General features: G+C 38.5%; 1 protein-coding gene across 4 annotated transcripts in view; it reads left to right on the top strand.

The window, feature by feature from the left end:
- Positions 1-22,130, top strand: part of Chd2 (chromodomain helicase DNA binding protein 2) — a 122,001-nt gene that overhangs the window by 56,333 nt on the left and 43,538 nt on the right. For all 4 annotated transcript variants that reach the window (XR_012443857.1, XM_074061626.1, XM_074061625.1 and 1 more), the window contains 7 exons: positions 10,436-10,598; positions 10,956-11,108; positions 13,758-13,829; positions 16,699-16,848; positions 17,595-17,743; positions 18,703-18,799; positions 19,197-19,289. Coding sequence is in view for 3 of the 4 variants with exons in the window: in XM_074061626.1 (XP_073917727.1) it covers positions 10,436-10,598; positions 10,956-11,108; positions 13,758-13,829; positions 16,699-16,848; positions 17,595-17,743; positions 18,703-18,799; positions 19,197-19,289 (877 nt within the window). In the remaining variant the exon portion in view is untranslated. The remainder of the gene's footprint in view (positions 1-10,435; positions 10,599-10,955; positions 11,109-13,757; positions 13,830-16,698; positions 16,849-17,594; positions 17,744-18,702; positions 18,800-19,196; positions 19,290-22,130) is intronic.

Here is a 22,130-nt window from a genome sequence, read left to right as displayed (position 1 = left end):
TAAGTGGTTTAGTATATATATCTAAAAGATAAGGACTGTTTTTGTTAATAAAATGTCAGTACTGTTAAACCTAAAAGCAATCAGTGATTCCTTAACAGTTTTCAAATGTCCAGTTAGTGTTTATATTTTCCTCGTTGTTTTAAGCAAACACACTCTCACACTCATGACATTTTGCTTGTTTGCATTGGGATCTGCATACATCCCTACATCTAATTGGCTGTATTTCTCTCAAGTTTATTATTGTCCTTTTTCTTGTTTCTGACATTGTGATTTTTTTAGAATTTTTATTGTTTTATTATTCATATGTGCATATAATGCTTGGGACATTTCTCCCCCTTCCCCACCCCCTCCCTTATCAGCCACACCGCCCCCTCCCTCACCCCTCCACCCCATCGATGCCCAGCAGAAACTATTTTGCCCTTACCTCTAATTTTGTTGAAGAGAAAGTATAAGCAATAATAGGAAGGAACAAGGGTTTTTGCTAGTTGAGATAAGGATAGCTATACAGGGAGTTGACTCACATTAATTTCCTGTGCATGTATATTACCTTCTAGGTTAATCCTTTTTTTTTTTATTGTTTTATTATTCATATGTGCATGCAAGGCTTGGGTCATTTCTCCCCCCTGCCCCCACCCCCTCCCTTACCACCCACTCCACCCCCTCTCCCCCTCAATACCCAGCAGAAACTATTTTGCCCTTATTTCTAATTTTGTTGTAGAGAGAGTATAAGCAATAATAGGAAGGAACAAGGGTTTTTGCTGGTTGAGATAAGGATAGCTATACAGGCAGTTGACTCACATTAAATTCCTATGTGTGTGTGTTACCTTCTAGGTTCTTTTTGATCTAACCTTTTCTCTAGTTCCTGGTCCCCTTTTCCTATTGGCCTCAGTTGCTTTTAAGGTATCTGCTTTAGTTTCTCTGCGTTAAGGGCAACAAATGCTAGCTAGTTTTTTAGGTGTCTTACCTATCCTCACCCTCCCTTGTGTGCTCTCGCTTCTATCATATTCTCATAGTCCAATCCCATTGTTGTGTTTGCACTTGATCTAATGTCCACATATAAGGGACAACATACGATTTTTGGTCTTTTGGGCCAGGCTAACCTCACTCAGAATGATGTTCTCCAATTCCATCCATTTACCAGCAAATGATAACATTTCGTTCTTCTTCATGGCTGCATAAAATTCCATTGTGTATAGATACCACATTTTCTTAATCCATTCGTCAATGGTGGGGCATCTTGGCTGTTTCCATAACTTGGCTATTGTGAATAGTGCCACAATAAACATGGGTGTGCAGGTGCCTCTGGAGTAACCTGTGTCACAGTCTTTTGGGTATATCCCCAAGAGTAGTATTGCTGGATCAAATGGTAGATCAATGTTTAGCTTTTTAAGTAGCCTCCAATTTTTTTCCAGAGTGGTTGTACTAGTTTACATTCCCACCAGCAGTATAAGAGGGTTCCTTTTCCCCATATCCTTGCTAACACCTGTTGTTGGTGGTGTTGCTAATGATGGCTGTTCTAACAGGGGTGAGGTGGAATCTTAGTGTGGTTTTAATTTGCATTTCCTTTATTGCTAGAGATGGTGAGCATTTTTTTCATGTGTTTTTTGGCCATCTGAATTTCTTCTTTTGAGAAAGTTCTGTTTAGATCACGTGCCCATTTCTTTATTGGTTCACTAGTTTTGGGAGAATTTAGTTTTTTAAGTTCCCAATATATTCTAGCTATCAGTCCTTTGTCTGATGTGTAGCTGGCAAATATTTTCTCCCACTCTGTGGGTGTTCTCTTCAGTTTAGAGACCATTGCTTTTGATGAACAGAAGCTTTTTAGTTTTATGAGGTCCCATTTATCTATGCTATCTCTTAGTTGCTGAGCTGCTGGGGTTCCATTGAGAAAGTTCTTACCTATACCTATTAACTCCAGAGTATTTCCTACTCTTTCCTGTATCAACTTTAGAGTTTGTGGTCTGATATTAAGATCCTTGATCCATTTTGAGTTAATCTTGGTATAGGGTGATATACATGGATCTAGTTTCAGTTTTCTGCAGACTGCTAACCAGTTTTCCCAGCAGTTTTTGTTGAAGAGGCTGCTATTTCTCCATCGTATATTTTTAGCTCCTTTGTCAAAGACAAGTTGGTTATAGTTGTGTGGCTTCATATCTGGGTCCTCTATTCTGTTCCACTGGTCTTCATGTCTGTTTTTGTGTCAGTACCATGCTGTTTTTATCGTTATTGCTTTGTAATATAATTTGAAGCCAGGTATCGTGATACCTTCTGCATTGTTCTTTTGACTGAGTATTGCCTTGGCTAATCGTGGCCTCTTGTGTTTCCATATAAATTTCACGGTAGATTTTTCAGTCTCTTTAATGAATGTCATTGGAATTTTGATGGGAATTGCATTAAACATGTAGATTACTTTTGAGAGTATCAACATTTTTGCTATGTTGATTCTACCAATCCATGAGCATGGGAGATCTCTCCACTTTCTATAGTCTTCCTCATTCTCTTTCTTCAGAAGTGTATAGTTTTCCTTGTAGAGGTCTTTCACATCTTTTGTTAGGTTTACACCTAGGTATTTGATTTTTTTTTGAGGCTATTGTAAATGGAATTGTTTTCATACATTCTTTTTCAGTTTGCTCATTGTTACTGTATAGAAATGCTAATGATTTTTCTATGTTGATTTTATGTCCTGCTACCTTGCTATAGCTATTGATGATGTCTAGAAGCTTCTGAGTAGCGTTTTTTGGGTCTTTAAGGTATAGGATCATGTCGTCTGCAAATAGGGATGTTTTGACAGTTTCTTTACCTATTTGTATTCCTTTTATTCCTTCTTCTTGCCTAATTGCTCTGGCTAGGAATTCCAGTACTATGTTGAATAGGAGTGGAGATAGTGGGCATCCTTGTCTGGTTCCTGATTTTAGAGGGAATGGTTTCAGTTTTTCTCCGTTAAGTATAATGCTGGCTATCATTATATATGGTTTGTCATATATAGGTTTTATAATGTTGAGGTACTTTCCTTCTATTCCTAGTTTTCTTAGAGCTTTTATCATGAAATGGTGTTGGATCTTATCAAAGGCTTTTTCTGCATCTATTGAGATGATCAAGTGGTTTTTGTCTTTGCTTCTGTTAATGTGGTTTAATACATTTATTGATTTTCGTATGTTGAACCACCCCTGCATCCCTGGGATGAAGCCTACTTGGTCGTGGTGAATAATCTTTTTGATGTGTTGCTGAATTCGATTTGCCATTATTTTGTTGAGGATTTTTGCATCAATGTTCATTAAGGAGATTGGCCTATAGTTCTCCTTTTTGGAGGTGTCTTTGCCTGGTTTTGGGATAAGTGTAATACTGGCTTCATAAAACGTGTTTGGCAGTTTTCCTTCCCTTTCTATTTCATGGAACAGTTTAAGGAGGGTTGGTATCAGTTCTTCTTTAAAGGTCTGATAGAATTCAGCAGAGAATCCATCAGGTCCTGGACTTTTCTTTTTGGGGAGACTCTTGATTGCTGCTTCAATTTCATTTTGTGTTGTAGGTCTATTCAGGTGATTAATTTCCTCTTGGTTCAGTTTTGGATGATCATATGTATCTAGAAATCTGTCCATTTCTTTAAGATTTTCAAATTTATTTGAATATAGGTTCTCAAAGTAGTCTCTGAAGATTTCCTGGACTTCCATGGTGTTTGTTGTTATCTCCCCTTTTGCATTCCTGATTCTACTAATTTGGGTTTTTTCTCTCCTCTTTTTAGTCAGGTTTGCCAGGGGTCTATCCTATCGATCTTGTTTATTTTTTCAAAGAACCAACTTTTTGTTTCATTAATTCTTTGTATGGTTTTTTTGGTTTCTATTTCATTGATTTCAGCTCTTATTTTTATTATTTCTCTCCTTCTATTTGTTTTGGGATTTGTTTGTTCTTGTTTTTCTAAGAGTTTGAGATGTATCATTAGGTCATTGATTTGGGATCTTTCAGTCTTTTTAATATATGCACTCATGGCTATAAACTTTCCTCTCAGGACTGTCTTTGCTGTGTCCCATAGGTTCCGGTAGGTTGTGTTTTCATTTTCATTGACTTCCAGGAACTTTTCAATTTCCTCTTTTATTTCATCGATGATCCATTGTTCATTAAGTAATGAGTTATTTAGTTTCCAGGTGTTTGCAAATTTTTTGTCTTTACTTTTGTTGTTGAGTTCTAGTTTTATTGCATTGTGATCAGATAGTATGCACGGTATAAGTTCTATTTTGTTATATTTGCTGAGGCTTGCTTTGTGCCCTAAGATATGATCTATTTTGGAGAAGGTTCCATGGGCTGCTGAAAATTTGATCTAGTGTATATTTTAGATCTTGGCTTTCTTTATTGATTTTTTGTTTGGATGACCTATCTATTAATGATAATGGGGTGTTAAAGTCTCCCACAACCACTGTGTTGGAGTTAATATATGGTTTTAGGTCTTTCAGGGTATGTTTGATGAAATTGGGTGCGTTGACATTGGGTCCATACAGATTGATGATTATTTCCTTTTGGTCTATTTCCCCTTTTATTAGTATGGAATGTCCTTCTTTATCTCGTTAGATCAGTGTAGGTTTGAAGTCTAGTTTGTCAGAGATAAGTATTGCTACTCCTGCCTATTTTTGCGGGCCATTGGCTTGGTAAATCTTCCAGCCTTTCATCCTAAGCCTATGCTAATTTCTCCTGTAAGCGAGAAATTGTTGGATCTTCCTTTTTAATCCATTTCCTCAAGTGGTTCCTTTTGATGGGTGAATTAAGTCTGTTAACATTGTGTTAGTACTGATAGGTGTGTGGTGATCCTGTCATTTAGTTGTCTTAGTTGTTTGAAGTTTTGATTGGTGTACCTAAGTTGACGTTACTCTCTACTTTCTTGCTTTTTCTTTTCCTGTAGTTTGGTGCTGCCTGTTCTTTCATGGTTATGTTGGGTTTCACTTTCTGTGTGCAGAATCCCTTGAATAATCTTTTGTAGTGGTGGCTTCGTGGTCCCATATTGTTTTAGTTCCTGCTTATCATGGAAGACTTTTATTGCTCCATCTATTTTGAATGATAGTTTTGCTGGGTAGAGTATCCTGGGGTTGAAATTGTTTTCATTCAGTGCCTGGAAGATCTCACCCCACGTCTTCTTGCTTTTAATTTTTCTGTTGAGAAGTCTGCTGTGATTTTGATGGGTTTACCTTTTTAATAATGATATGCCGTGGGGTAGTTCTGTTTTTATCTGGTCTGTTTGGTGTCCTGGAGGCCTCTTCCATCTGTATGGGAATATCTTTCTCTAGATTGGGAAATTTTCCATTATTATTTTGTTGAATATATTACGCATTCCCTTCCCTTGCACCTCTTCTACTTCTTCGATGCCCGTGATTCTCAAGTTTGGTCTTTTGATAGAGTCGGTAGTTCTTGCATTTTCTTTTCACAGGTCTTGAGTTGTTTAATTAATAGTTCTTCGGTTTTTCCTTTAATTACCATTTCATCTTCGAGTTCTAAGATTCTGTCTTTTTGTTTTATTCTGCTGGATTGGCCTTCCGTTTTGTTTTGCAATTCTGTTTTGTTCTTCTTTTCTGACGTTTTCCATATCCTGGGTGGTTACCTCTTTAATGTTGTTTATTTTTGTCCTGAGTTCATTTATCTGTTTCTTAATCGTGTTCTCTGTTTCACTTTGGTGTTTATACAGTGCTTCTATGGTTTCCTGTATTTCTTCTTTTGCTTTTTCAAATTCTCTATTTTTCTGTCTTGGAATTTCTTGAGTGTCTCCTGTACATTTTAGTTGACCATATCCAGTATCATCTCTATAAAATTCTCATTGAGTACCTGTAGTATGTCTTCTTTTAAATTATTCTTTGGGCTTCATTGGGTTCTTTGGCATAGTTTATTTTCATTTTGTTGGAGTCTGGATCTGAGTATCTGTTTTCTTCATTTCCCTTTGGTTCCTGTACTAATTTTTTGCTGTGGGGAAACTGGTTTCCCTGTTTTTTCTGTCTTCCCATCATTGTCCTTGATTTTGTTATTGTTCCTGTACTCTGTGCAATTAAGTATTTTCTGGCTTATAATAATAACACTAGTGATATTTAGAATGGAAGGGTGAGAGGGGATGGAAAGCAAAGAAGTTAAAGAAAAGGGAAAAACAAATAATCAAGTAGAAAAAAAAACAAAACAAAGAAACAAAAAAAGTTTCAAAGATATAAACAGGGAGAGATAGTGTACTAATCATCCGTAAGCTGAAAAAGCATTAGAGAGACAGAGAGGATTGAAAATAAAAAGCAAAAAGAGTAAAGATAAGAATAAAAATAGAAAAGTAAAGTAAATGGAAGAAATATATATATAAAATAAAATAAAAGTAAATAAACACTAAAAACTAAAAACCTGCAAGTTCCATTGCAATGGAATTTCATTCTTAATAATTTTGGTGTTCATCCCTCAGCCTGCAATCCTGGACATGGTGCCTCAACTGTTGCTCTGTAGTTGTCTCATCAAAGGTGACATATAAAGTAGAACAAAACTGCACAAAAATAAAAAAAACCCCACCAAGTGTCCCAAGTTCAAATGCAAAACAGTTTCAGTAAGTTTTTCAGCATGCGGGTGTAGTTCGGTTGTTTTCTCATCAAAGGATGAGAGAAAAAAAAGAGTCTGGAGACAGGTCTGTGAATGGTATCTGCGGCTGTGGCTTGCCTGCCCACTGCTGTCAACCTGCTGTTGCTGGAGGTGTTATTTATGCAGATCTCTGGGGTGAGCTTAGCACTCACCTGGCCCTGCAGGCTTTGTTTACTCAGAGTCCTGTGCAGGATCCGCTGCTGCAAGCTTTCCCCTTTCCAAGCACATTGAGGGAGTTGACACTGCACCTGCTTTCTCAGGCCTGCAGTGTTTATTTACAGGTCATGTGGGAAGTGGGTCTTCCCCCCTCTTCTGTGGAGTTTTCCTCCCACTGCCACTTTTACAAGCTTTCCCGCTCCTGATTGCTGGGCGTGTGCTGCTGCTCCTGCAGGCAGGTGTGTTTGTTTACAGCTCACATGGGAGGTGGGTCTTCCCCTCTCTCCTGTGGAGTTTTCCTCCCTCTGTCACTCTCACAAGCTTTCCTGCTCCTGGTTGCTGGGCACGCAGCCCTGCTCCCACCGAAGCCTCTCTGGCCAGGCCTGGCTTGTTTATTTACAGTTCCGGGAAGGATTCCCCTCCCACCTCTTCAGAGCTCAGGGTGCCCCACCCTCTTTGCCATATGTCTCTATTGTTCTTAATGCTTATTACTCAGTTTCTCTCTTTTCCCGGGTAGGGTTCGGTCTGTCCAGGGGGCTGTGCTGATCTGACCCAGGGTTGTCTGTGGAAGTACCGCATACCGCTTAGCTCACCTTGTCCACGTCTTCCCAAGCTGTCTGGGTGTGGGCGACTGGCGGCCCCAGGGCCCTCCTGGTTTCTCCCTTTAACTGAAGTGGAGATGCTCTGCACAGACTGGAGGTGTGGAGGGGTCAAAGTTTTGCCTCTTCTAGTTGTCCTCGCCTGCAAGGTGTGTCTCCAGCGTTTCTCCAAGATTTCTTTGTCAGAGGCACACTTTCTGCTTCCTCCCTCTTGCTGCCACCTTGGAATCTGACATTTTGATTTTTTAAAACAAATTTTTTTTTTAGCAATAGGCTCTCACCCAGGTTGACCTGTAGCTTGCGATTTTCCTGCTTCAGCCTCCTGAGTACTAGGACTGTAGATGTGCACCACCACGTCTGGCTCTGGCTTTGTAAATTTTTTGATTGGAGAAACTGGGTTTATGTTCTACAGATGTTTCTCACAATCCGTATTTTTTTTTTTTTTTTTCAGTATCAGTGTTTCAGCTGAGGGCCTGTACTTTGAACCACTTTGCCAGCCCTTTTCTGCTTTGGTTTTTTTGAGATTGGATCTGGTGAGCTACTTGTCTTCACACCGCCATTCTCCTGATTTCTGCCTCCTGAGTAGCTGAGAATTACAGGCATGGGCCCCTTGGCTCACAGCCTGGATTTTGTTGACTCTGGTTCTGTGGCATCATTTAACATTTTCTTCTGAATCCTGTGTTTTCTGTACACTTACAAATAAGAATAGAGGCTTGAGTAGATTCACACTGAGTGTCATTGTCTCATAGAATGCAGAGATGAATTCTTTCTTGGGATTTGTGATGTGAACAACTAATGATGACCATTGCCTGTATCCATTCATTCATTTAGGGATTGGAAAATAGTTTATTAGAAAGTTTATCACATATTTATTAGACGTAAAACCTGAGTAGGAAGAAATTCTCCCCTTTCAACTGAGGAGTAGTTCACATAGTAAAGGCAGAGTATATACTAGAGTATTTTGTGTTTTTGCCATTTTCAAAGGAAAATGGCCACTTTCCTCTAAAAGTTTTGACCAGTGAGATTTATTTTGGTATAGTTATGAACTGATGGATTAAAATTTTTAATTCTGTTGTAGTTATTATTTGTGCTCATTCTCTAAAGTTTCCACTATTAGCCAATGAGTTTGTTTGAGTTGGTTCTTTTGAGTCCTTCTGACATATCTTTATACAGGTTTAGGATCCCTATGTGAAATGCTTGAGACCAGCAGTGTTTCATATTTTGGGTGACTTTGGACTTGGAAATATTTGCATGTACTGAGTGGGATGTTGTGGTTGAGACCTAGTCTAGTCATGAGGCTGTATATTTCTTACACACTTTGTGTATGTGTAATGTGAAGGTAATATAATACAACATTTTTAGTGTTCCTGTGTTAACATTTTTTATTAGCGTATATTAATTGTAATAAATAATGAGTTTCATTATGACATTTTAAATACACATATGTAACGTACTCTGATCATGGTCACTCCCATTCTCCTCACTTGCCTCACTCCACATCCCATTCGTCTCTTTCCTCTTTCCTTCTAGTCCCCTTTCTGTTTTTGTGTGTGTGTGTGTGTGCACGCACGTGTGTATGGTTTTTTTTGTTTGTTTGTTTAATCTAGATAGTGCACCTGCATTTTGACTATGTCTTGCCTTGTAAGGTCAGGTGTCGAATTTTCATGTGTGGCCTAATATGGGTGCTCAAAGTTTTGGATTTTGGATTAGAAATGCTCACTCTGCAGTAGTTGCTGGCTTGTTTGAGGTCTGGAATGGTAAAGTGCTCTTCCCCAGGACTAAAAACCAGCCATTCATTTGAAGTTTTACTGGGTAGTGCTGTTTGGAGATGACAAACCGGGTGTAGGTGTGCTCTTTGCAAATGCATTGATATTATTGAAAGGCATTTTCAGTGGATAGAATTAGGAACTTTGATTTTAAAGAAAAATACATCACCGTTTTTATTTACTTATTTAGTTTTGGTGGACATGGGGTTCGAACTTAGGACTTTGTGTTTGCAAGGCAGGCACTCTCCTGCTTGAGCCCTGACTCCTGTCCATTTTATTCTGGTTGTCTTTGGAGATGGGGATCTAGCAAACTATTTGTCTGGGCTGGCCTCGAACTTCAGTCCTCCTGATGTCAGCCACACAAGTAGGTAGGATTGCGGGCGTGAGTCACCAGTGCCCGGTTTCCATCATGAATTCTTTACAGTTAAATGGTACCATTGGTCCTCTGTATCTGTGCGTTTGGTATGTGGGGATTCAATCAAAAATATTCAGAAAAACCTTGCATCTGTACTGACCACATTTAGACATTTTCTTCTTATTCCTTATATAATGCATTATGAGAAATGATAGCACATTTATTAGGTGTTACAAGTAATCTAGGGATATTTTAAAGTATGTAGGAATATGTGTACATAGGTTCCTTGCAAATACTACTTTTTATCCATGAGCAGTTACGGATATCAGTCTCTGTATTACAGAGATTTTACTTAATCTTACGAGTCTTATACCCTCACTAAAAATCTCTGTTTGAGAATATCAGTGCCAGTACTATCACTGAAAATACGAATAATACAAATAAGTGTTTCTTTTTCTTATTTTGTTCTTTGAGACAGGGTCTCTCTGTGTAGCCCAAGTTGGCCTCAAACTCATTAAGAGCAGTATGGCCATAGACTGTATATCACACTAGAGTCTTACCAATTGAGATGGTTTGTCTTCTTTGTTTAGGCTATCCATGGAGTGTGTGTGTGTGTGTGTGTGTGTAGAGAGAGAGAGAGAGAGAGAGAGAAGAGAGAGAGAGAGAGTTGTTTCCTTTTAGTATTCTGTGTTCAGTGAGATTGAAATATACAGTAGAGTCATTAATGTTCCAGTTCTCCCATCCAAGTGCTAACCAGGCTGGACCCTGCTTACCTTCTGAGATCAGATGAGATGGGGCACATTCAGGGTGGCATGGCCATATGGCACCCCAGTTGTGATTGGAGATGTGATGCTATATGTGAGATAAAAGTCCCTCCTTGCCTTTTAACTTTTTTAGATTTTTTTTTTTGTTTTCAGGAATACTGTTTTTTTATCTTCTGGTACCACTAATAGCAACATTATCATTTTAATTTGTAGATGGATTCTTACCAGGAATTACAAAGCTCTTGCCAAAGGAACCAGAGGCAGCACATCTGGTTTCCTGAATATTGTGATGGAACTGAAAAAATGCTGCAACCACTGCTATCTGATTAAACCTCCTGAAGAAAATGAACGGGAAAATGGACAGGAGATTCTTTTGGTATGTAGTTCCTCTTGTTTATAATTATTTTCTCAAAAGCATTTTAGTTTCTGTACATGAGTTTATCAAAATGTTCTTTTTCTTCCTTTATCTTTCAAGAAGCATCAAAAGAAGCTTTAAAAACAGATAAGAAAAGCCAGGTGTGGTGGCACATGAATAATCCCAGTACTCAGGAGGGAAAGGCAGGAGGATTGAGAGTTTGAGGCCAGCGTGGGCAACATAGTGGGGACCCTATCTCAAAACAAACAATATCTGATGAGAAAAGTTAAATAACTAGGAAAAATCTGGAATGTATAGATAAAGGAATGTATCAGCAAGTATGTATTTGAATGATTAGAGTATTTTTTAAACCTTCAGTCCCTGGTGAGGAGCAGCGGGAAGCTGATTCTCTTAGACAAACTGTTGACAAGACTTCGAGAAAGGGGGAACAGAGTCCTTATCTTCTCTCAAATGGTGAGAATGTTGGATATCCTGGCTGAATACCTGACAATTAAGCACTATCCTTTCCAGGTAAGGTGGTTTAATAATTGGACTCACTTTGCACTCTTTATTTCTCTGTTGAATAATTTGCTTGTTAAAGTAGAGTATAAAAGTTTTCTTGTTTTAAAAGGATTGAGATTAAGGTGTTCAGAGGGTCTCAGTTTTCACTTCTATTTCTTTTCTTTTTTTTTTCTTCATTTTTAAATTATTGTTGACTGGGGGTCCATTATAACATTTACCAAAATTCTTACAATATATCATAGTTCAATTCACCTTCTCCATCATTCTCCTTTATTACCCCTTCCCTATTCCTGGTATACAGGTCGCATTTGTCCATTTGTATACATGAGTCCGTAATATTTTCACTATATTTACCTCCTACACCCTTTCCTTAAGTCCTCCCCCCTCCCACTGGTGCCAGCCTCCAGACAGGACCTGTTTTACCTTCTTGTTCTCCATTTGTGAAAAGAGATGTTTTTTGATAGCTGTATAAGGAATTTCATTAGTTGAGTATACATACCACATTAACTCTAGATTGAACCTAAGGATGCTGACATTGAACCACTTTTGACTTGGAATTTGATGACCTAATATGGTGCAACATGATATAGTAAGTAATAATTTCAACTTGTATAATTACAAAAATTTGAAAAATGCTATGGGACCCAGATGAGTAAGTTAAGTTACTCTTCTGTTGGAGCAGATCTGTGAGGAGGATGGAATTCATGGGATGTTTTGAAAAACTGGAGTTAACATTTGAAGTGTAATTCTTTCCATGTCTTCAGGCTATGATGGCAGTCTAGGTCATGTGGAGGTCATTGTTTTTAGGCAACAGTGGGGAAGATGAAAGAAAAGACAATTGGGCTCAGGCCAATTGTTAGATGATGGCACCTGTGCCTGATCTGAGGGCCTGTGCCTGCTCTGCAAGTGCTCTTCCCCTTGAGCCAGGCCCCAGCACTAGACAGTGTCTCACCTATCCAAGTCTATAGTTAAAGTAGAGGAAAGCAGAGGGAACCTGATTCTAGAAGCCCGAATCCTGGAAAGAAAAAGAGTGTTATGTGTTATGTGTTCCTTATGTGTCATGTATGTCTGTCTGTCTTGTCTCGTGTGTCCAGCTTGACTCTGAAGCTGGGAATGGAGTGAGTAAGGATACTTGAAATCTTTGGTCACCAAATGAAGTGGTGATAACCTCCCCTCTTGTCTATGGAATTGTCGGTTGCTTAGTTGTCTTCTATGGGGAGAGTTCCTTTAGCATAGTAATACTTGCTAATACTTTGACTTGTCACCTAATGTTTTTATATAGTGTTTTCCTTTTTAACATTTACTTTTAAAAATTATTTTTCTCTTTTAACTTTGAATTACATTATAGTTACACTGGTATCGAGACAAATTCCGAGTCAGTAATTATCTCATATGAAGGCCCAGCTTCAAGAGTCACTAACAGGTTGTCTTTCAGAATACCCGAAAGGCATCGTTACATTTATGAGACCTGGGCTGTCTTGTATGCAAAAAGACCGTGAACTCTCAATGCTTGTTGGTTTTCCATTTCTAGGCAGTATGGTGTCTTGTACATTAAGACTCCATCACTCTTGTCTCTAGGGAGAGCTGAGGTGCTTCAGGTTTCTCACATCTAATCAGTAACTTTTAGATACTTGTCTTAATGTCTTTTATTAATGGGAATACTTAATGGAAGGCATTTAGGTTTTATGATTTCAAATATAGGACGTGAACCTTTTAAAAGTATCTTTGGCTCAAGTAACTCGTTAGAGTTGTAGTCAGTGAGAAATTGAAAAGGACCTTTCCATGTGTGAGTCATCTTGAATTTGGGGGATGGTGGGTCTGGTGGCAGAGCTCTGGTGAGATGTAGGTGGTCCTCCTGTAGATTGCTTGCACTAGCCAGTTACCACTCGGGTCAGTTTTAACTTTGTAAAATAGGTATTTTGTTCATCTCAAGTGGTGAGTGTAAGGGGATGAAATCTGAAAATGGTTTTAAATAGAAATGTTTTACGTGTATAGCACTTAAGTCTTCAGTATTTATGTGTATCACATGGCTTCCTGTGGTGACACTTCATACCTAGAACTGACATACACTCTAACAAAAGGACTGAATGCACTGCTGAATGCCAAAGGCTGTTTGAGTTGATGTAGTTTGGGGGCTTGAACACTTTATTCTGATTTCAGTGTAATTTTTTAAAAAGCTGGCATGTATGATCAATTAATTTTAACATTCAGTGTTACAGCAAGATATTTTCTGAACAAAATGATGTAAATAATTTTTGTTTTTATACCACTTAATAGTGATACTTCTAGTCATTATCTAGGAAGCATCATTTTTTGTAGGAGCTAATTACTATACTGGTGACCAAGTAGTACTGTTCCCTAATCTTATAGGATGAGGTTTCATCTTTCTCCTTGTACATTTTGGCAGCCATTCTGATCCTTGGATAAACCCAGACAGCCCTATGAATCAGACGCTTCTGACCTTGAGCTTGTAACTGGAGAGCTCGGATCACGAAGGCTGTGCTGTTTGTGCATATCTCCTTCCTGACATTTTGCCAGTGCCTTCCAGTTATTTTTACTCAGCAGGTGTTTGGGTGATAAAGGTTGCAAGCCTGGTGTTCTATTCTGAGCGTAGCTGATCTTCCTACCTTATGATTTTCTTGTGGTTTATTTTTACAGCGTCTGGATGGTTCCATCAAGGGAGAAATCCGAAAACAGGCGTTGGATCACTTCAATGCAGATGGGTCTGAGGTACACTATGCATGAGTTTCTTATTTTTGCAACTTGGGTTATATATCCAGGGGAAAGCTTAGCGTATTCTGTTTCAGAAACATGTTATAGTACAGTTCTTCTGTCTTGAGAAGAGATGCCTTCTGTCTTGTCACTCTGACAGAGAGGTGCCTTGTCTGTCATTCTTATTTGGCTCCCTTGGTCTGGATTAATGACACTTCTCAGTTGTCTTCTAGCTATTAAATTCATGGCCTCGGGAGAGCAGCAAGGGAAAAGAGGAGGAGATAGCTGGCCAGTAGGATTATTTTGAGATGTATGTTAAATCGGAAGGTTCTGATCTGTGCTTTTCTGGTGACTAAGGATTAAAAATGTGTTTACCAGGTCTCAAATGTGTTTGGCTCATGGTGTGATGTGGCTTAATGTTCTTGTTCTGGTTAACATCATCTTAAAGTTGCTGAATGCTCCACAGGGATTTGGCATTGTACAGTATTTTGTTTTGGCATAAGAACTACTTAAATTGGAAATTCTGATTAGTAGTTTGTGCATACCAAATTGTCATATAAATGGAATTTAAGAGAAACGGGAAGAAGAGCATTAATGTAAATGAACTTTAACACTGTGTAGAGGGGAAGGAAGCAACGGAGAGAGCCCAGAAGTAGAACAGGAAGTGTTTTGGAGCGAAGGCTTTGTGCTTTTCAAAGAACTTTTAAAGACTCTTCTTGATGCCTCTTCTGTTATTTCACAATGATTTACAAATAGTCCTATTGTGAGACAGTAGTCTGGTAGCCTAAAAGTTTACTTCTCTTGAAGGGGCTTTGGGCATTCGTCTATTCAGGACCAATGCTCTGAATCGTTAATCGCGTGAAGAATTGAATTGCTGATGACATTTGTCATCACCTAATTCCCATCCCTCTTTTTTTACTTTTTTTTTTTTTCATTTTTCTTTTATTATTCATATGTGCATACAAGGCTTGGTTCATTTCCCTCTTTTTCTTCTATATTTCCTCAACTGTCACCTGACAATGATTCCAAATCCTACTTCGTAGTTTTCCTGTGAGGATTACATTTGGTTAATAGAAAGCACTGATGTAGAAAACTCTAAATAAATGTCAGCTGTTTTTATTATATAGCAGTTGCTGAACGTGATTTTTGTGTTCTCTGTTCTTAGCTAAAATATAGTATGAATTGAGTGTTTCATGTTGTCATTTCTCAGAAAAAAAAAATAAACTTGCATTTTGCATAGTTCTCATTCAGTTCCACCTCCCTGTCATGGCTATATATAAAATTCAGATTCTGTACCATTTTCTATAGTCTTTAAAAATTAATTTAAAAAAGTAAACATTTCCTATTGGGAGGAAATATAACATGCCTATTTAGTAAGTTTGGAAGAAAGTGAAGAGTACCTAGAAGAAAAATTATATAAAACTTATCCCAGAGACAACTTGCTTTTCATATCATGTGGGTATATTTCCATTCATACTGATTAAACCATTTATTTCTTTATGTTCTCCTAATTGGGATCATGCTGCATATAATTTTGTTGTAACTTTTTATTCAACATAGTATGAAAAATTTCCCCATGTCATGTAATTAAGAGCTTACAGAATTTTTATTTCTAGTATTTTTTAATGCTTGTATTACTTTTTTCTGAATCTTTTTTTTATTGTTGAATACAGCTATGAAGGGATGAGTATTTTAAAAACATGTTTGGTACATTTTATGACTTTTACATTGAGCTTCATAATTTTTTTAACATTTGTCAGTTCCATAATAGATTTGAGCAGCATATACTTTATATTATCTTTGGCACAGAGTGACATTGAAAATGGTTGATGTAATTATTCAGACCCCTGACTTTGTTTTTGGGTGGCTTATCCTAAACGGCCACTGTTTATTTTCAAGCCTCTCTTTGGAGATGTGTTTCTCCCAAGGGTCACAGACTGCCTTGATACCTGTTGACAGTCTTTATTGGAATTCAAGTTCTTGCAAGGCAGCTTTCTTCTTTAGTGTTTTTATGGCCAAATGCTGTTGAATGGCAGTGTAAGAACATGGAGACTTTTCCATTGCATTTATATGTGTATGCCAAACCCATTTAGCAAGCTCCAACTCCAAACTACCACTTCTTGAGTGCTAGTTTTGTACCCAGAAGGCATCAGCTTTTGACATACATGACCAGATTGTCTAGAAACACTAGTCTTTTGGCCTTTTTAATCTGACTTACATAGTTTATTTTTTTTCCCCCATCCATGTATTTTTCTGAACACTCAGATGAAAGCAGGTATACTGTGGTTGCCCAGTTTCTTTTATTGCTACGGAAACTGGAAGACATTAATGCCTGGGTCTTTTTTATACTCACTGCTCTTTAACCAAACCTGTTCAGGATTTCTTTCTACATGTTTTGTGGTGATTGAGGGTCTTGTGCATCTCGGCAATTGCAATATGTGATCTGTTTAGTGTATTGTTTCTATGTTCCTCACCCATGTAACACATGGAAGAACATTTACACCAACTGCCTTACACGGCACAATCCACCTTTCCTCAGAAAATAAATCTGCCTAACTTGCTGGAACACTTCCCCGTGATAATTTGTCTGGCTTTTTTTGGTTAACTTCTTGTATAAACCAGTTTTAGCCAGGAGATTGCACTAATTCTCTTGCTTCTGTCGCCTTATTGGATTCTACTTTACTCTCTTGTTTGCTGCTCTGATCTTAATCAAATGAAAATTCCCTCTGCCATCAAGTCCTTGGTCTTTTAGCCTCCATAAAGTTTGTCCATCATATCTCACTTTTCTTCACGCCTGCAGGGGTTTCCAGGTGTGAGGGCTTTATTGGACTATGAAACTGTTTCTGAGAAGGCCACTGCATAAAGTAGTCTATTGCATTGTGTACAGGACTTCTGCTTCCTGCTCTCGACAAGGGCTGGTGGCCTGGGAATCAATTTGGCTTCAGCGGACACAGTTGTCATCTTTGACTCTGACTGGAACCCCCAGAACGACTTGCAGGCACAAGCCCGAGCCCATAGAATTGGTCAGAAGAAGCAGGTAAGTGGGGAAAGGTTTTTAGATAAGACTTTGGGATTTTAGTAAGACAGGTTTATCCAATCCTTTAAGGATGCTTGTAAAATTCTTATTTTCCCACTGTTTTGCTTTCATTTTCCCTAAGTGTCAATTTATGTTTTATTAACTAGTACACAGAAGATAAAATGTCTTTGGTTCAAGATGATCCTAGTAAGGACTCTTAACCTTTCATTATTTGAAAAGTACATCAATAGTGATTTTCTGTGCATTCACCAAGAAAGAGGTATAGGAGAAGACAGAGTTGAAGTTTTCTCTGTTTTAACTCAGAGTAGTTACTGAATTAGTCTAGCATTGTTCAGGATGATCTGTTCTTACTGTGCATGAAAGTCAGTAGCTCTGAAGTACACAGAGAACGACATGCTGGTTTCTTTTGTTACTGAATCTCAGTCTGCTTTAGTATTGGCTAACTCCTAAGTTTCATACATGGCCAGTGATCCAGGTTTTGTAAAACTTTCTCTCAGTGAAACTGATTATTCTTTAGTGAAATTTTTGTAATCAGGTAAAGCATAATAAAAGTAAAAGCAAGTGTATTTAAGAATGTAACCTGTTCTAGATAACAAAAATATTACATCTACACATGCTGCCTTCTTGGATAGATAACTGATGGTCATTTATGGCAGTAGAGAACAAATTATATTTATTTTCTCCCCTTTTAACAGGTAACTTTTGTCTTTGATCAGGCATAAGCATAACATTTCCTTTTCCTACAGGTAAACATTTACCGCTTAGTCACAAAGGGGACTGTGGAAGAGGAGATCATAGAACGGGCCAAAAAGAAGATGGTACTGGACCATTTGGTGATTCAGCGCATGGATACCACTGGCCGAACAGTCCTGGAAAACAACTCAGGAAGATCCAAGTAAGTGCCAGAAAGATTGGGTAGGTAGGCAGAATCAAATTGATACATATCAACATTTTATATAATTCTGACAGGATTCTCTACCACAGACATTATTAGTCCATTCATTACTTGGCAAAGACCAGACCATAGCCACAAGAAGAATGCACTTCCATTTTTTTTTTTCCTGCTTCTTTTTTTTTTCTCTGTTGGCCCCTCTGCCCTCTGCTCATGTGCTCTCACTCTTTCTGCTCCCTCCCTTGTCTCTGCTTTTAGCTTCTCATGTGATGTGACATATGACACATGACACAGTGGGAGCAGTGGACTGCACTCATTTTGGGTTTCAGCCCAGCACAGTGTTACCTGTGGCTTTTTAGCAGTGACTCCATTAGACAAAATTGGAAGCTTTTTTTTTTTTTTTTTTAATAGTAAAAATATTTGTGCGGCGATTGTTAGGCTTTTTCCTATTTGAAAGAAGGGTATAGAAAAAAAGTAGTGGGTTTACTTTTTGATCAGATTGTTGACTGCTGCTGTGTGTTCAAGATGAAGTCAAATTTGTTTCTTCTAAATAGAATATTTTCAGGTAATTTTTCATTCAAGATGAGTGTAGAAAAGAAAAGGTTGATTGTTTTTATTTTTGATCGGAGATGAGAAGATTGAAAATTTTTGGTATTCATTTGGTAACTTTCTGAGTCAAAGAGCAGAGAGAGCTCTCTTCTTTCATGTTGTTAATCTTCTTTCTTGCTTAACCATGTAATAGGTGAGCCAGTAATTGATTTTCTAGGTGTTTGCTAGGTTTCCTTTACCACCACAGACTCATCCTGTGGGCAGAAAATGAGATATATGAGGGCATTTTTCTTGGGGCAGAATTTACCTTTCACCGGTTATCCGATCCTTTTATAAAGGGTAGGTATTCTGAAGTAACAACTCCTTAGAACTTGACATTCCTAAGATATTACAACTACATTTTACTTCTACAGCTCAAATCCTTTTAATAAAGAAGAGCTGACAGCTATTTTGAAATTTGGAGCAGAGGATCTTTTCAAAGAACTTGAAGGGGAAGAGTCAGAGCCTCAGGTAATCAACCATGAGGGGAAATCCCAACCCCCCTTGGTACTGGGGATGGAACCCATGGCCTTGTGCTGAAGTGCTCTACCACTTGAGCTATGCCCCCAGCCCTGTTGTTTTTATTTTGTTTTTGAGATATGGTCTCACTGACTTTGCCTGGGCTGGCCTTGAACTCGAGATCCTCCTGCCTCTGCCTCCTGAGGAGCTGGGATTACAGGCATGAACCACCATGCCTGGCTGTTTATTAATAATAATAAAACTTGAAACATGTACAGGATATAGAAATGAGACTATAAGAGTAAATAGAATGTCAGATAGGAAAGTCAGTTTGTTTACGCCTAACATTTTCAGCAAATGTTGAAGCGGTTGCCTTTTTACCATATCTGTTTTGCTTTTGTTCTTTTAGGAAATGGATATAGATGAAATTTTACGCTTGGCTGAAACCAGAGAGAATGAAGTATCAACAAGTGCCACTGATGAGCTTCTGTCACAGTTTAAGGTATGAGATGTTTGTGGGGGAGTTCTTAGCATTGGTTTATTAACTAATAATTTCTCGTGTCTGTAAGCACTTTAGGCTTGTACTAGACTCTCTACTTTTTCATTTACCTGACTTGAATTGTACCCTTAATGTCACTCTGAGTTACACTGTGAATGTAGTCTGCAGTCCTCCAAATGAAGATGGCCATGGAAGTGGGCCATCCTGCCAAGCGTCAGATGCAGAGAAAGAGGAGTTGGTGAAGAGGTCTGAGGACACGCTGTTAGTGGAGTAGGTGGAGAGCTGAAGGTGTGGGAAGACGTGGGGACGTTAATGTAATCAGACATCAGAGAGAGGTTAAGACATGGAAATAGTAGCTGATGATGGGGAATCTTAATGATTTTCCCTGCAAGGTGATGGTGTCTGATAAACGAAAATTAAATAAGGTCAGGGCTAAGCATAGAAGCTGGGCACCAGATGAATGGGAGGTGGCACCACTCGAGTATCTGAGAGAAGATAATTTATGGAGACAGAAGAGTCAAGCAAGGCAAGATTTTAGAAAGTTACTGAGTTTCTCAGTTGATGAAGGAACTTGGGAATAGGGAGATGTTGAAGGTTCTAAGGAAAGAAGATGATTTGATGGTTCATTCTCCAGAGGAGATTGGAAAGGATAGAACCAAAAGCACAGATGGAGGATTTGGCCTAGGAAAGTAAAGGGAAAGATTACCTCAGGGAAGATGAGAGAAGATGTGGGATTCAACTTTAGAACCTTAATTGCCAGTAAAGTAAGCGAGCTATTGCTGAGAGATAGGAAAGACTGAGGATAGCCATGGTGTGGGGCTGAGAGCTGTAGGAGGAACTTGATAGGGAGTCAGCTGAATCTAGATGATACATCTGTGGAGCTGGTCAGCCGTGATCACATGACTTTGTTTAGCAATGCTTTAGATCAGAGAAATAGTATCACTTGGCAATCCCCAGGTGGGAAATAGGCTTGGGAGGCCCAGGAAATAAAAATAGCAAAAGCTTCCAAGATTCAAATGAGCATGTGGTTGAAAGGGTTGACTGTGGGTTGATTCCATGCATTTTAGAGGAGCAAGAGAAACGTGAAAGTTACAGCGATATTAGGGCCTTAGATCAGATAGGATTGAGGGAGAAGTGGCAGAGCATTTGGAAAGAAACAGAATTGTCAGATGTTCTCCATGGTTGCCCACAGGTGGAAGGGCAAGGGGATGAGAGAGAGGGAGAGGGAAAGGAGGGAGAGAAAGATCTCTAGAATTAGAGTTAATGTGTCGAAGGCTTTCTGAGTCAGTTTTGGCCACTGTAACAAAATACCGTAGGCTGCCATACATAAACAACAGAAATTTATGTCCCACTGATCTGAAGCTTTCTGAGATCAGGATATCAGCACGGTCAGGTTCTGGATAGGGCTACCTTCTGGGTTGTGTACTGTTGACTTTTTTTGTGTCCTTACAAGGCAGGAGAGCCTGGAGAGCTCTCTGGTGTCCCTTTTATAAGAGACTAATCTCACCCTTGTGATCTAGTCACCTCCAAAAGCACTCTTCAGATATCATCATGTTGAGGGGTAGGAATTTTGACAGGACAAAAACATTCACCTGGATTCCACTTCTTATGACTGCTTCCTACATAAATAGATGTGGTCTTCATAATGGCTTTCTTGTCAGAATATCATATGATTATGTAGATGTAAAAGTTTCTGCATGTTACAGATTATTTAGAAACAGCTAGCACATTATTGCTTACTCTTGCCTTCCTAAATCCTTGTTGGTCATTATTCCCCAACCTCTAATCAAACGGTATGAGTAACGGTAGGAGTCTGCTCCCTCCTTTCTGTTGTGAAGTGCTTCAGCTAAACCAGCATTAGTTTTCCTCATCATCCCTCTTTATTTATTTATATAAAAAATATATTAATAAATAATAAATAAATTATTTATATTCTAATTTAACATGTTGGAAACATAGCAAGCATCTGTTTGGGATACACTTTGACCATGTTCTTCAGCAGTAATAAATAACACTTGTGTAACTTTCACTATGCTTGAAGAACCGTTCATTTGCAGATGCAGACACTGAAGCAGAGAGAGGCTAAGTAAGTCTCCTAAGCCACACATGTGGGTCCAGCTCCAGGGACTGACCCTTAATCACTGCATTGCCTTTGGAAAAGCTAAATTCCCAATGGCGTGAGCCATTCACGTATGTGATAGTTACATCATTTTTTTTAATCAGTTTTATCTGGCTGTTTTAAAAGTCAGATCTGAACTAATTACAAATGCTTAATTTGAGAGAATGAACAGATGGGTCAGTCTTAGAATCATACCTGCATTCTGTCTTGGAATTAAAAAAATATTAGAGATGATGATATCTTTGTTAGACGTTAAAGAATTAATTTTGGCCAAAAGTTGTAAAGTTCTGAGGAATAGAACCTGCAAAGTTATTGTGTACTTCATGATAGTCTTAGAGGCTGGGAGTGAGGAATAAAAATATGGTGCCTGGGCTTGGGGCTTGTACACCACTGCCAAGAGTGGGTCCATGTTTCTCTGTGCCTCTAGTCTGATTCTGTGAAACACTGATGCTTATGTGGATGGTTTTCCTTCTGGGGTACATGCTATTTCAGTGCACATAGATAGTAGACATTACATAATGTTTGCTGTGAGATAAAGGGCAGTTGATGTAGCTTACTAATGGATTGTTTGCCTGGCGTGTGCAAGGGCCTGTGTTCGGGCTCCATCACCACAAAGGAAAAAATAAAACCTCAAAACAACAACAAAAGAACCCCCTTGATTTCACCTTTAAAATAAATTAAGTAGAGTACTTTGTAGATTGGCTTGAAGTTGTTCCATTTTGTTT

This window comes from Castor canadensis, chromosome 19, assembly GCF_047511655.1.
Source record: "Castor canadensis chromosome 19, mCasCan1.hap1v2, whole genome shotgun sequence".
NCBI lineage: Eukaryota > Metazoa > Chordata > Mammalia > Rodentia > Castoridae > Castor > Castor canadensis.
Note: the sequence above shows the minus strand (reverse complement) of the source record. Positions and strands in the feature narration are given on the sequence as shown.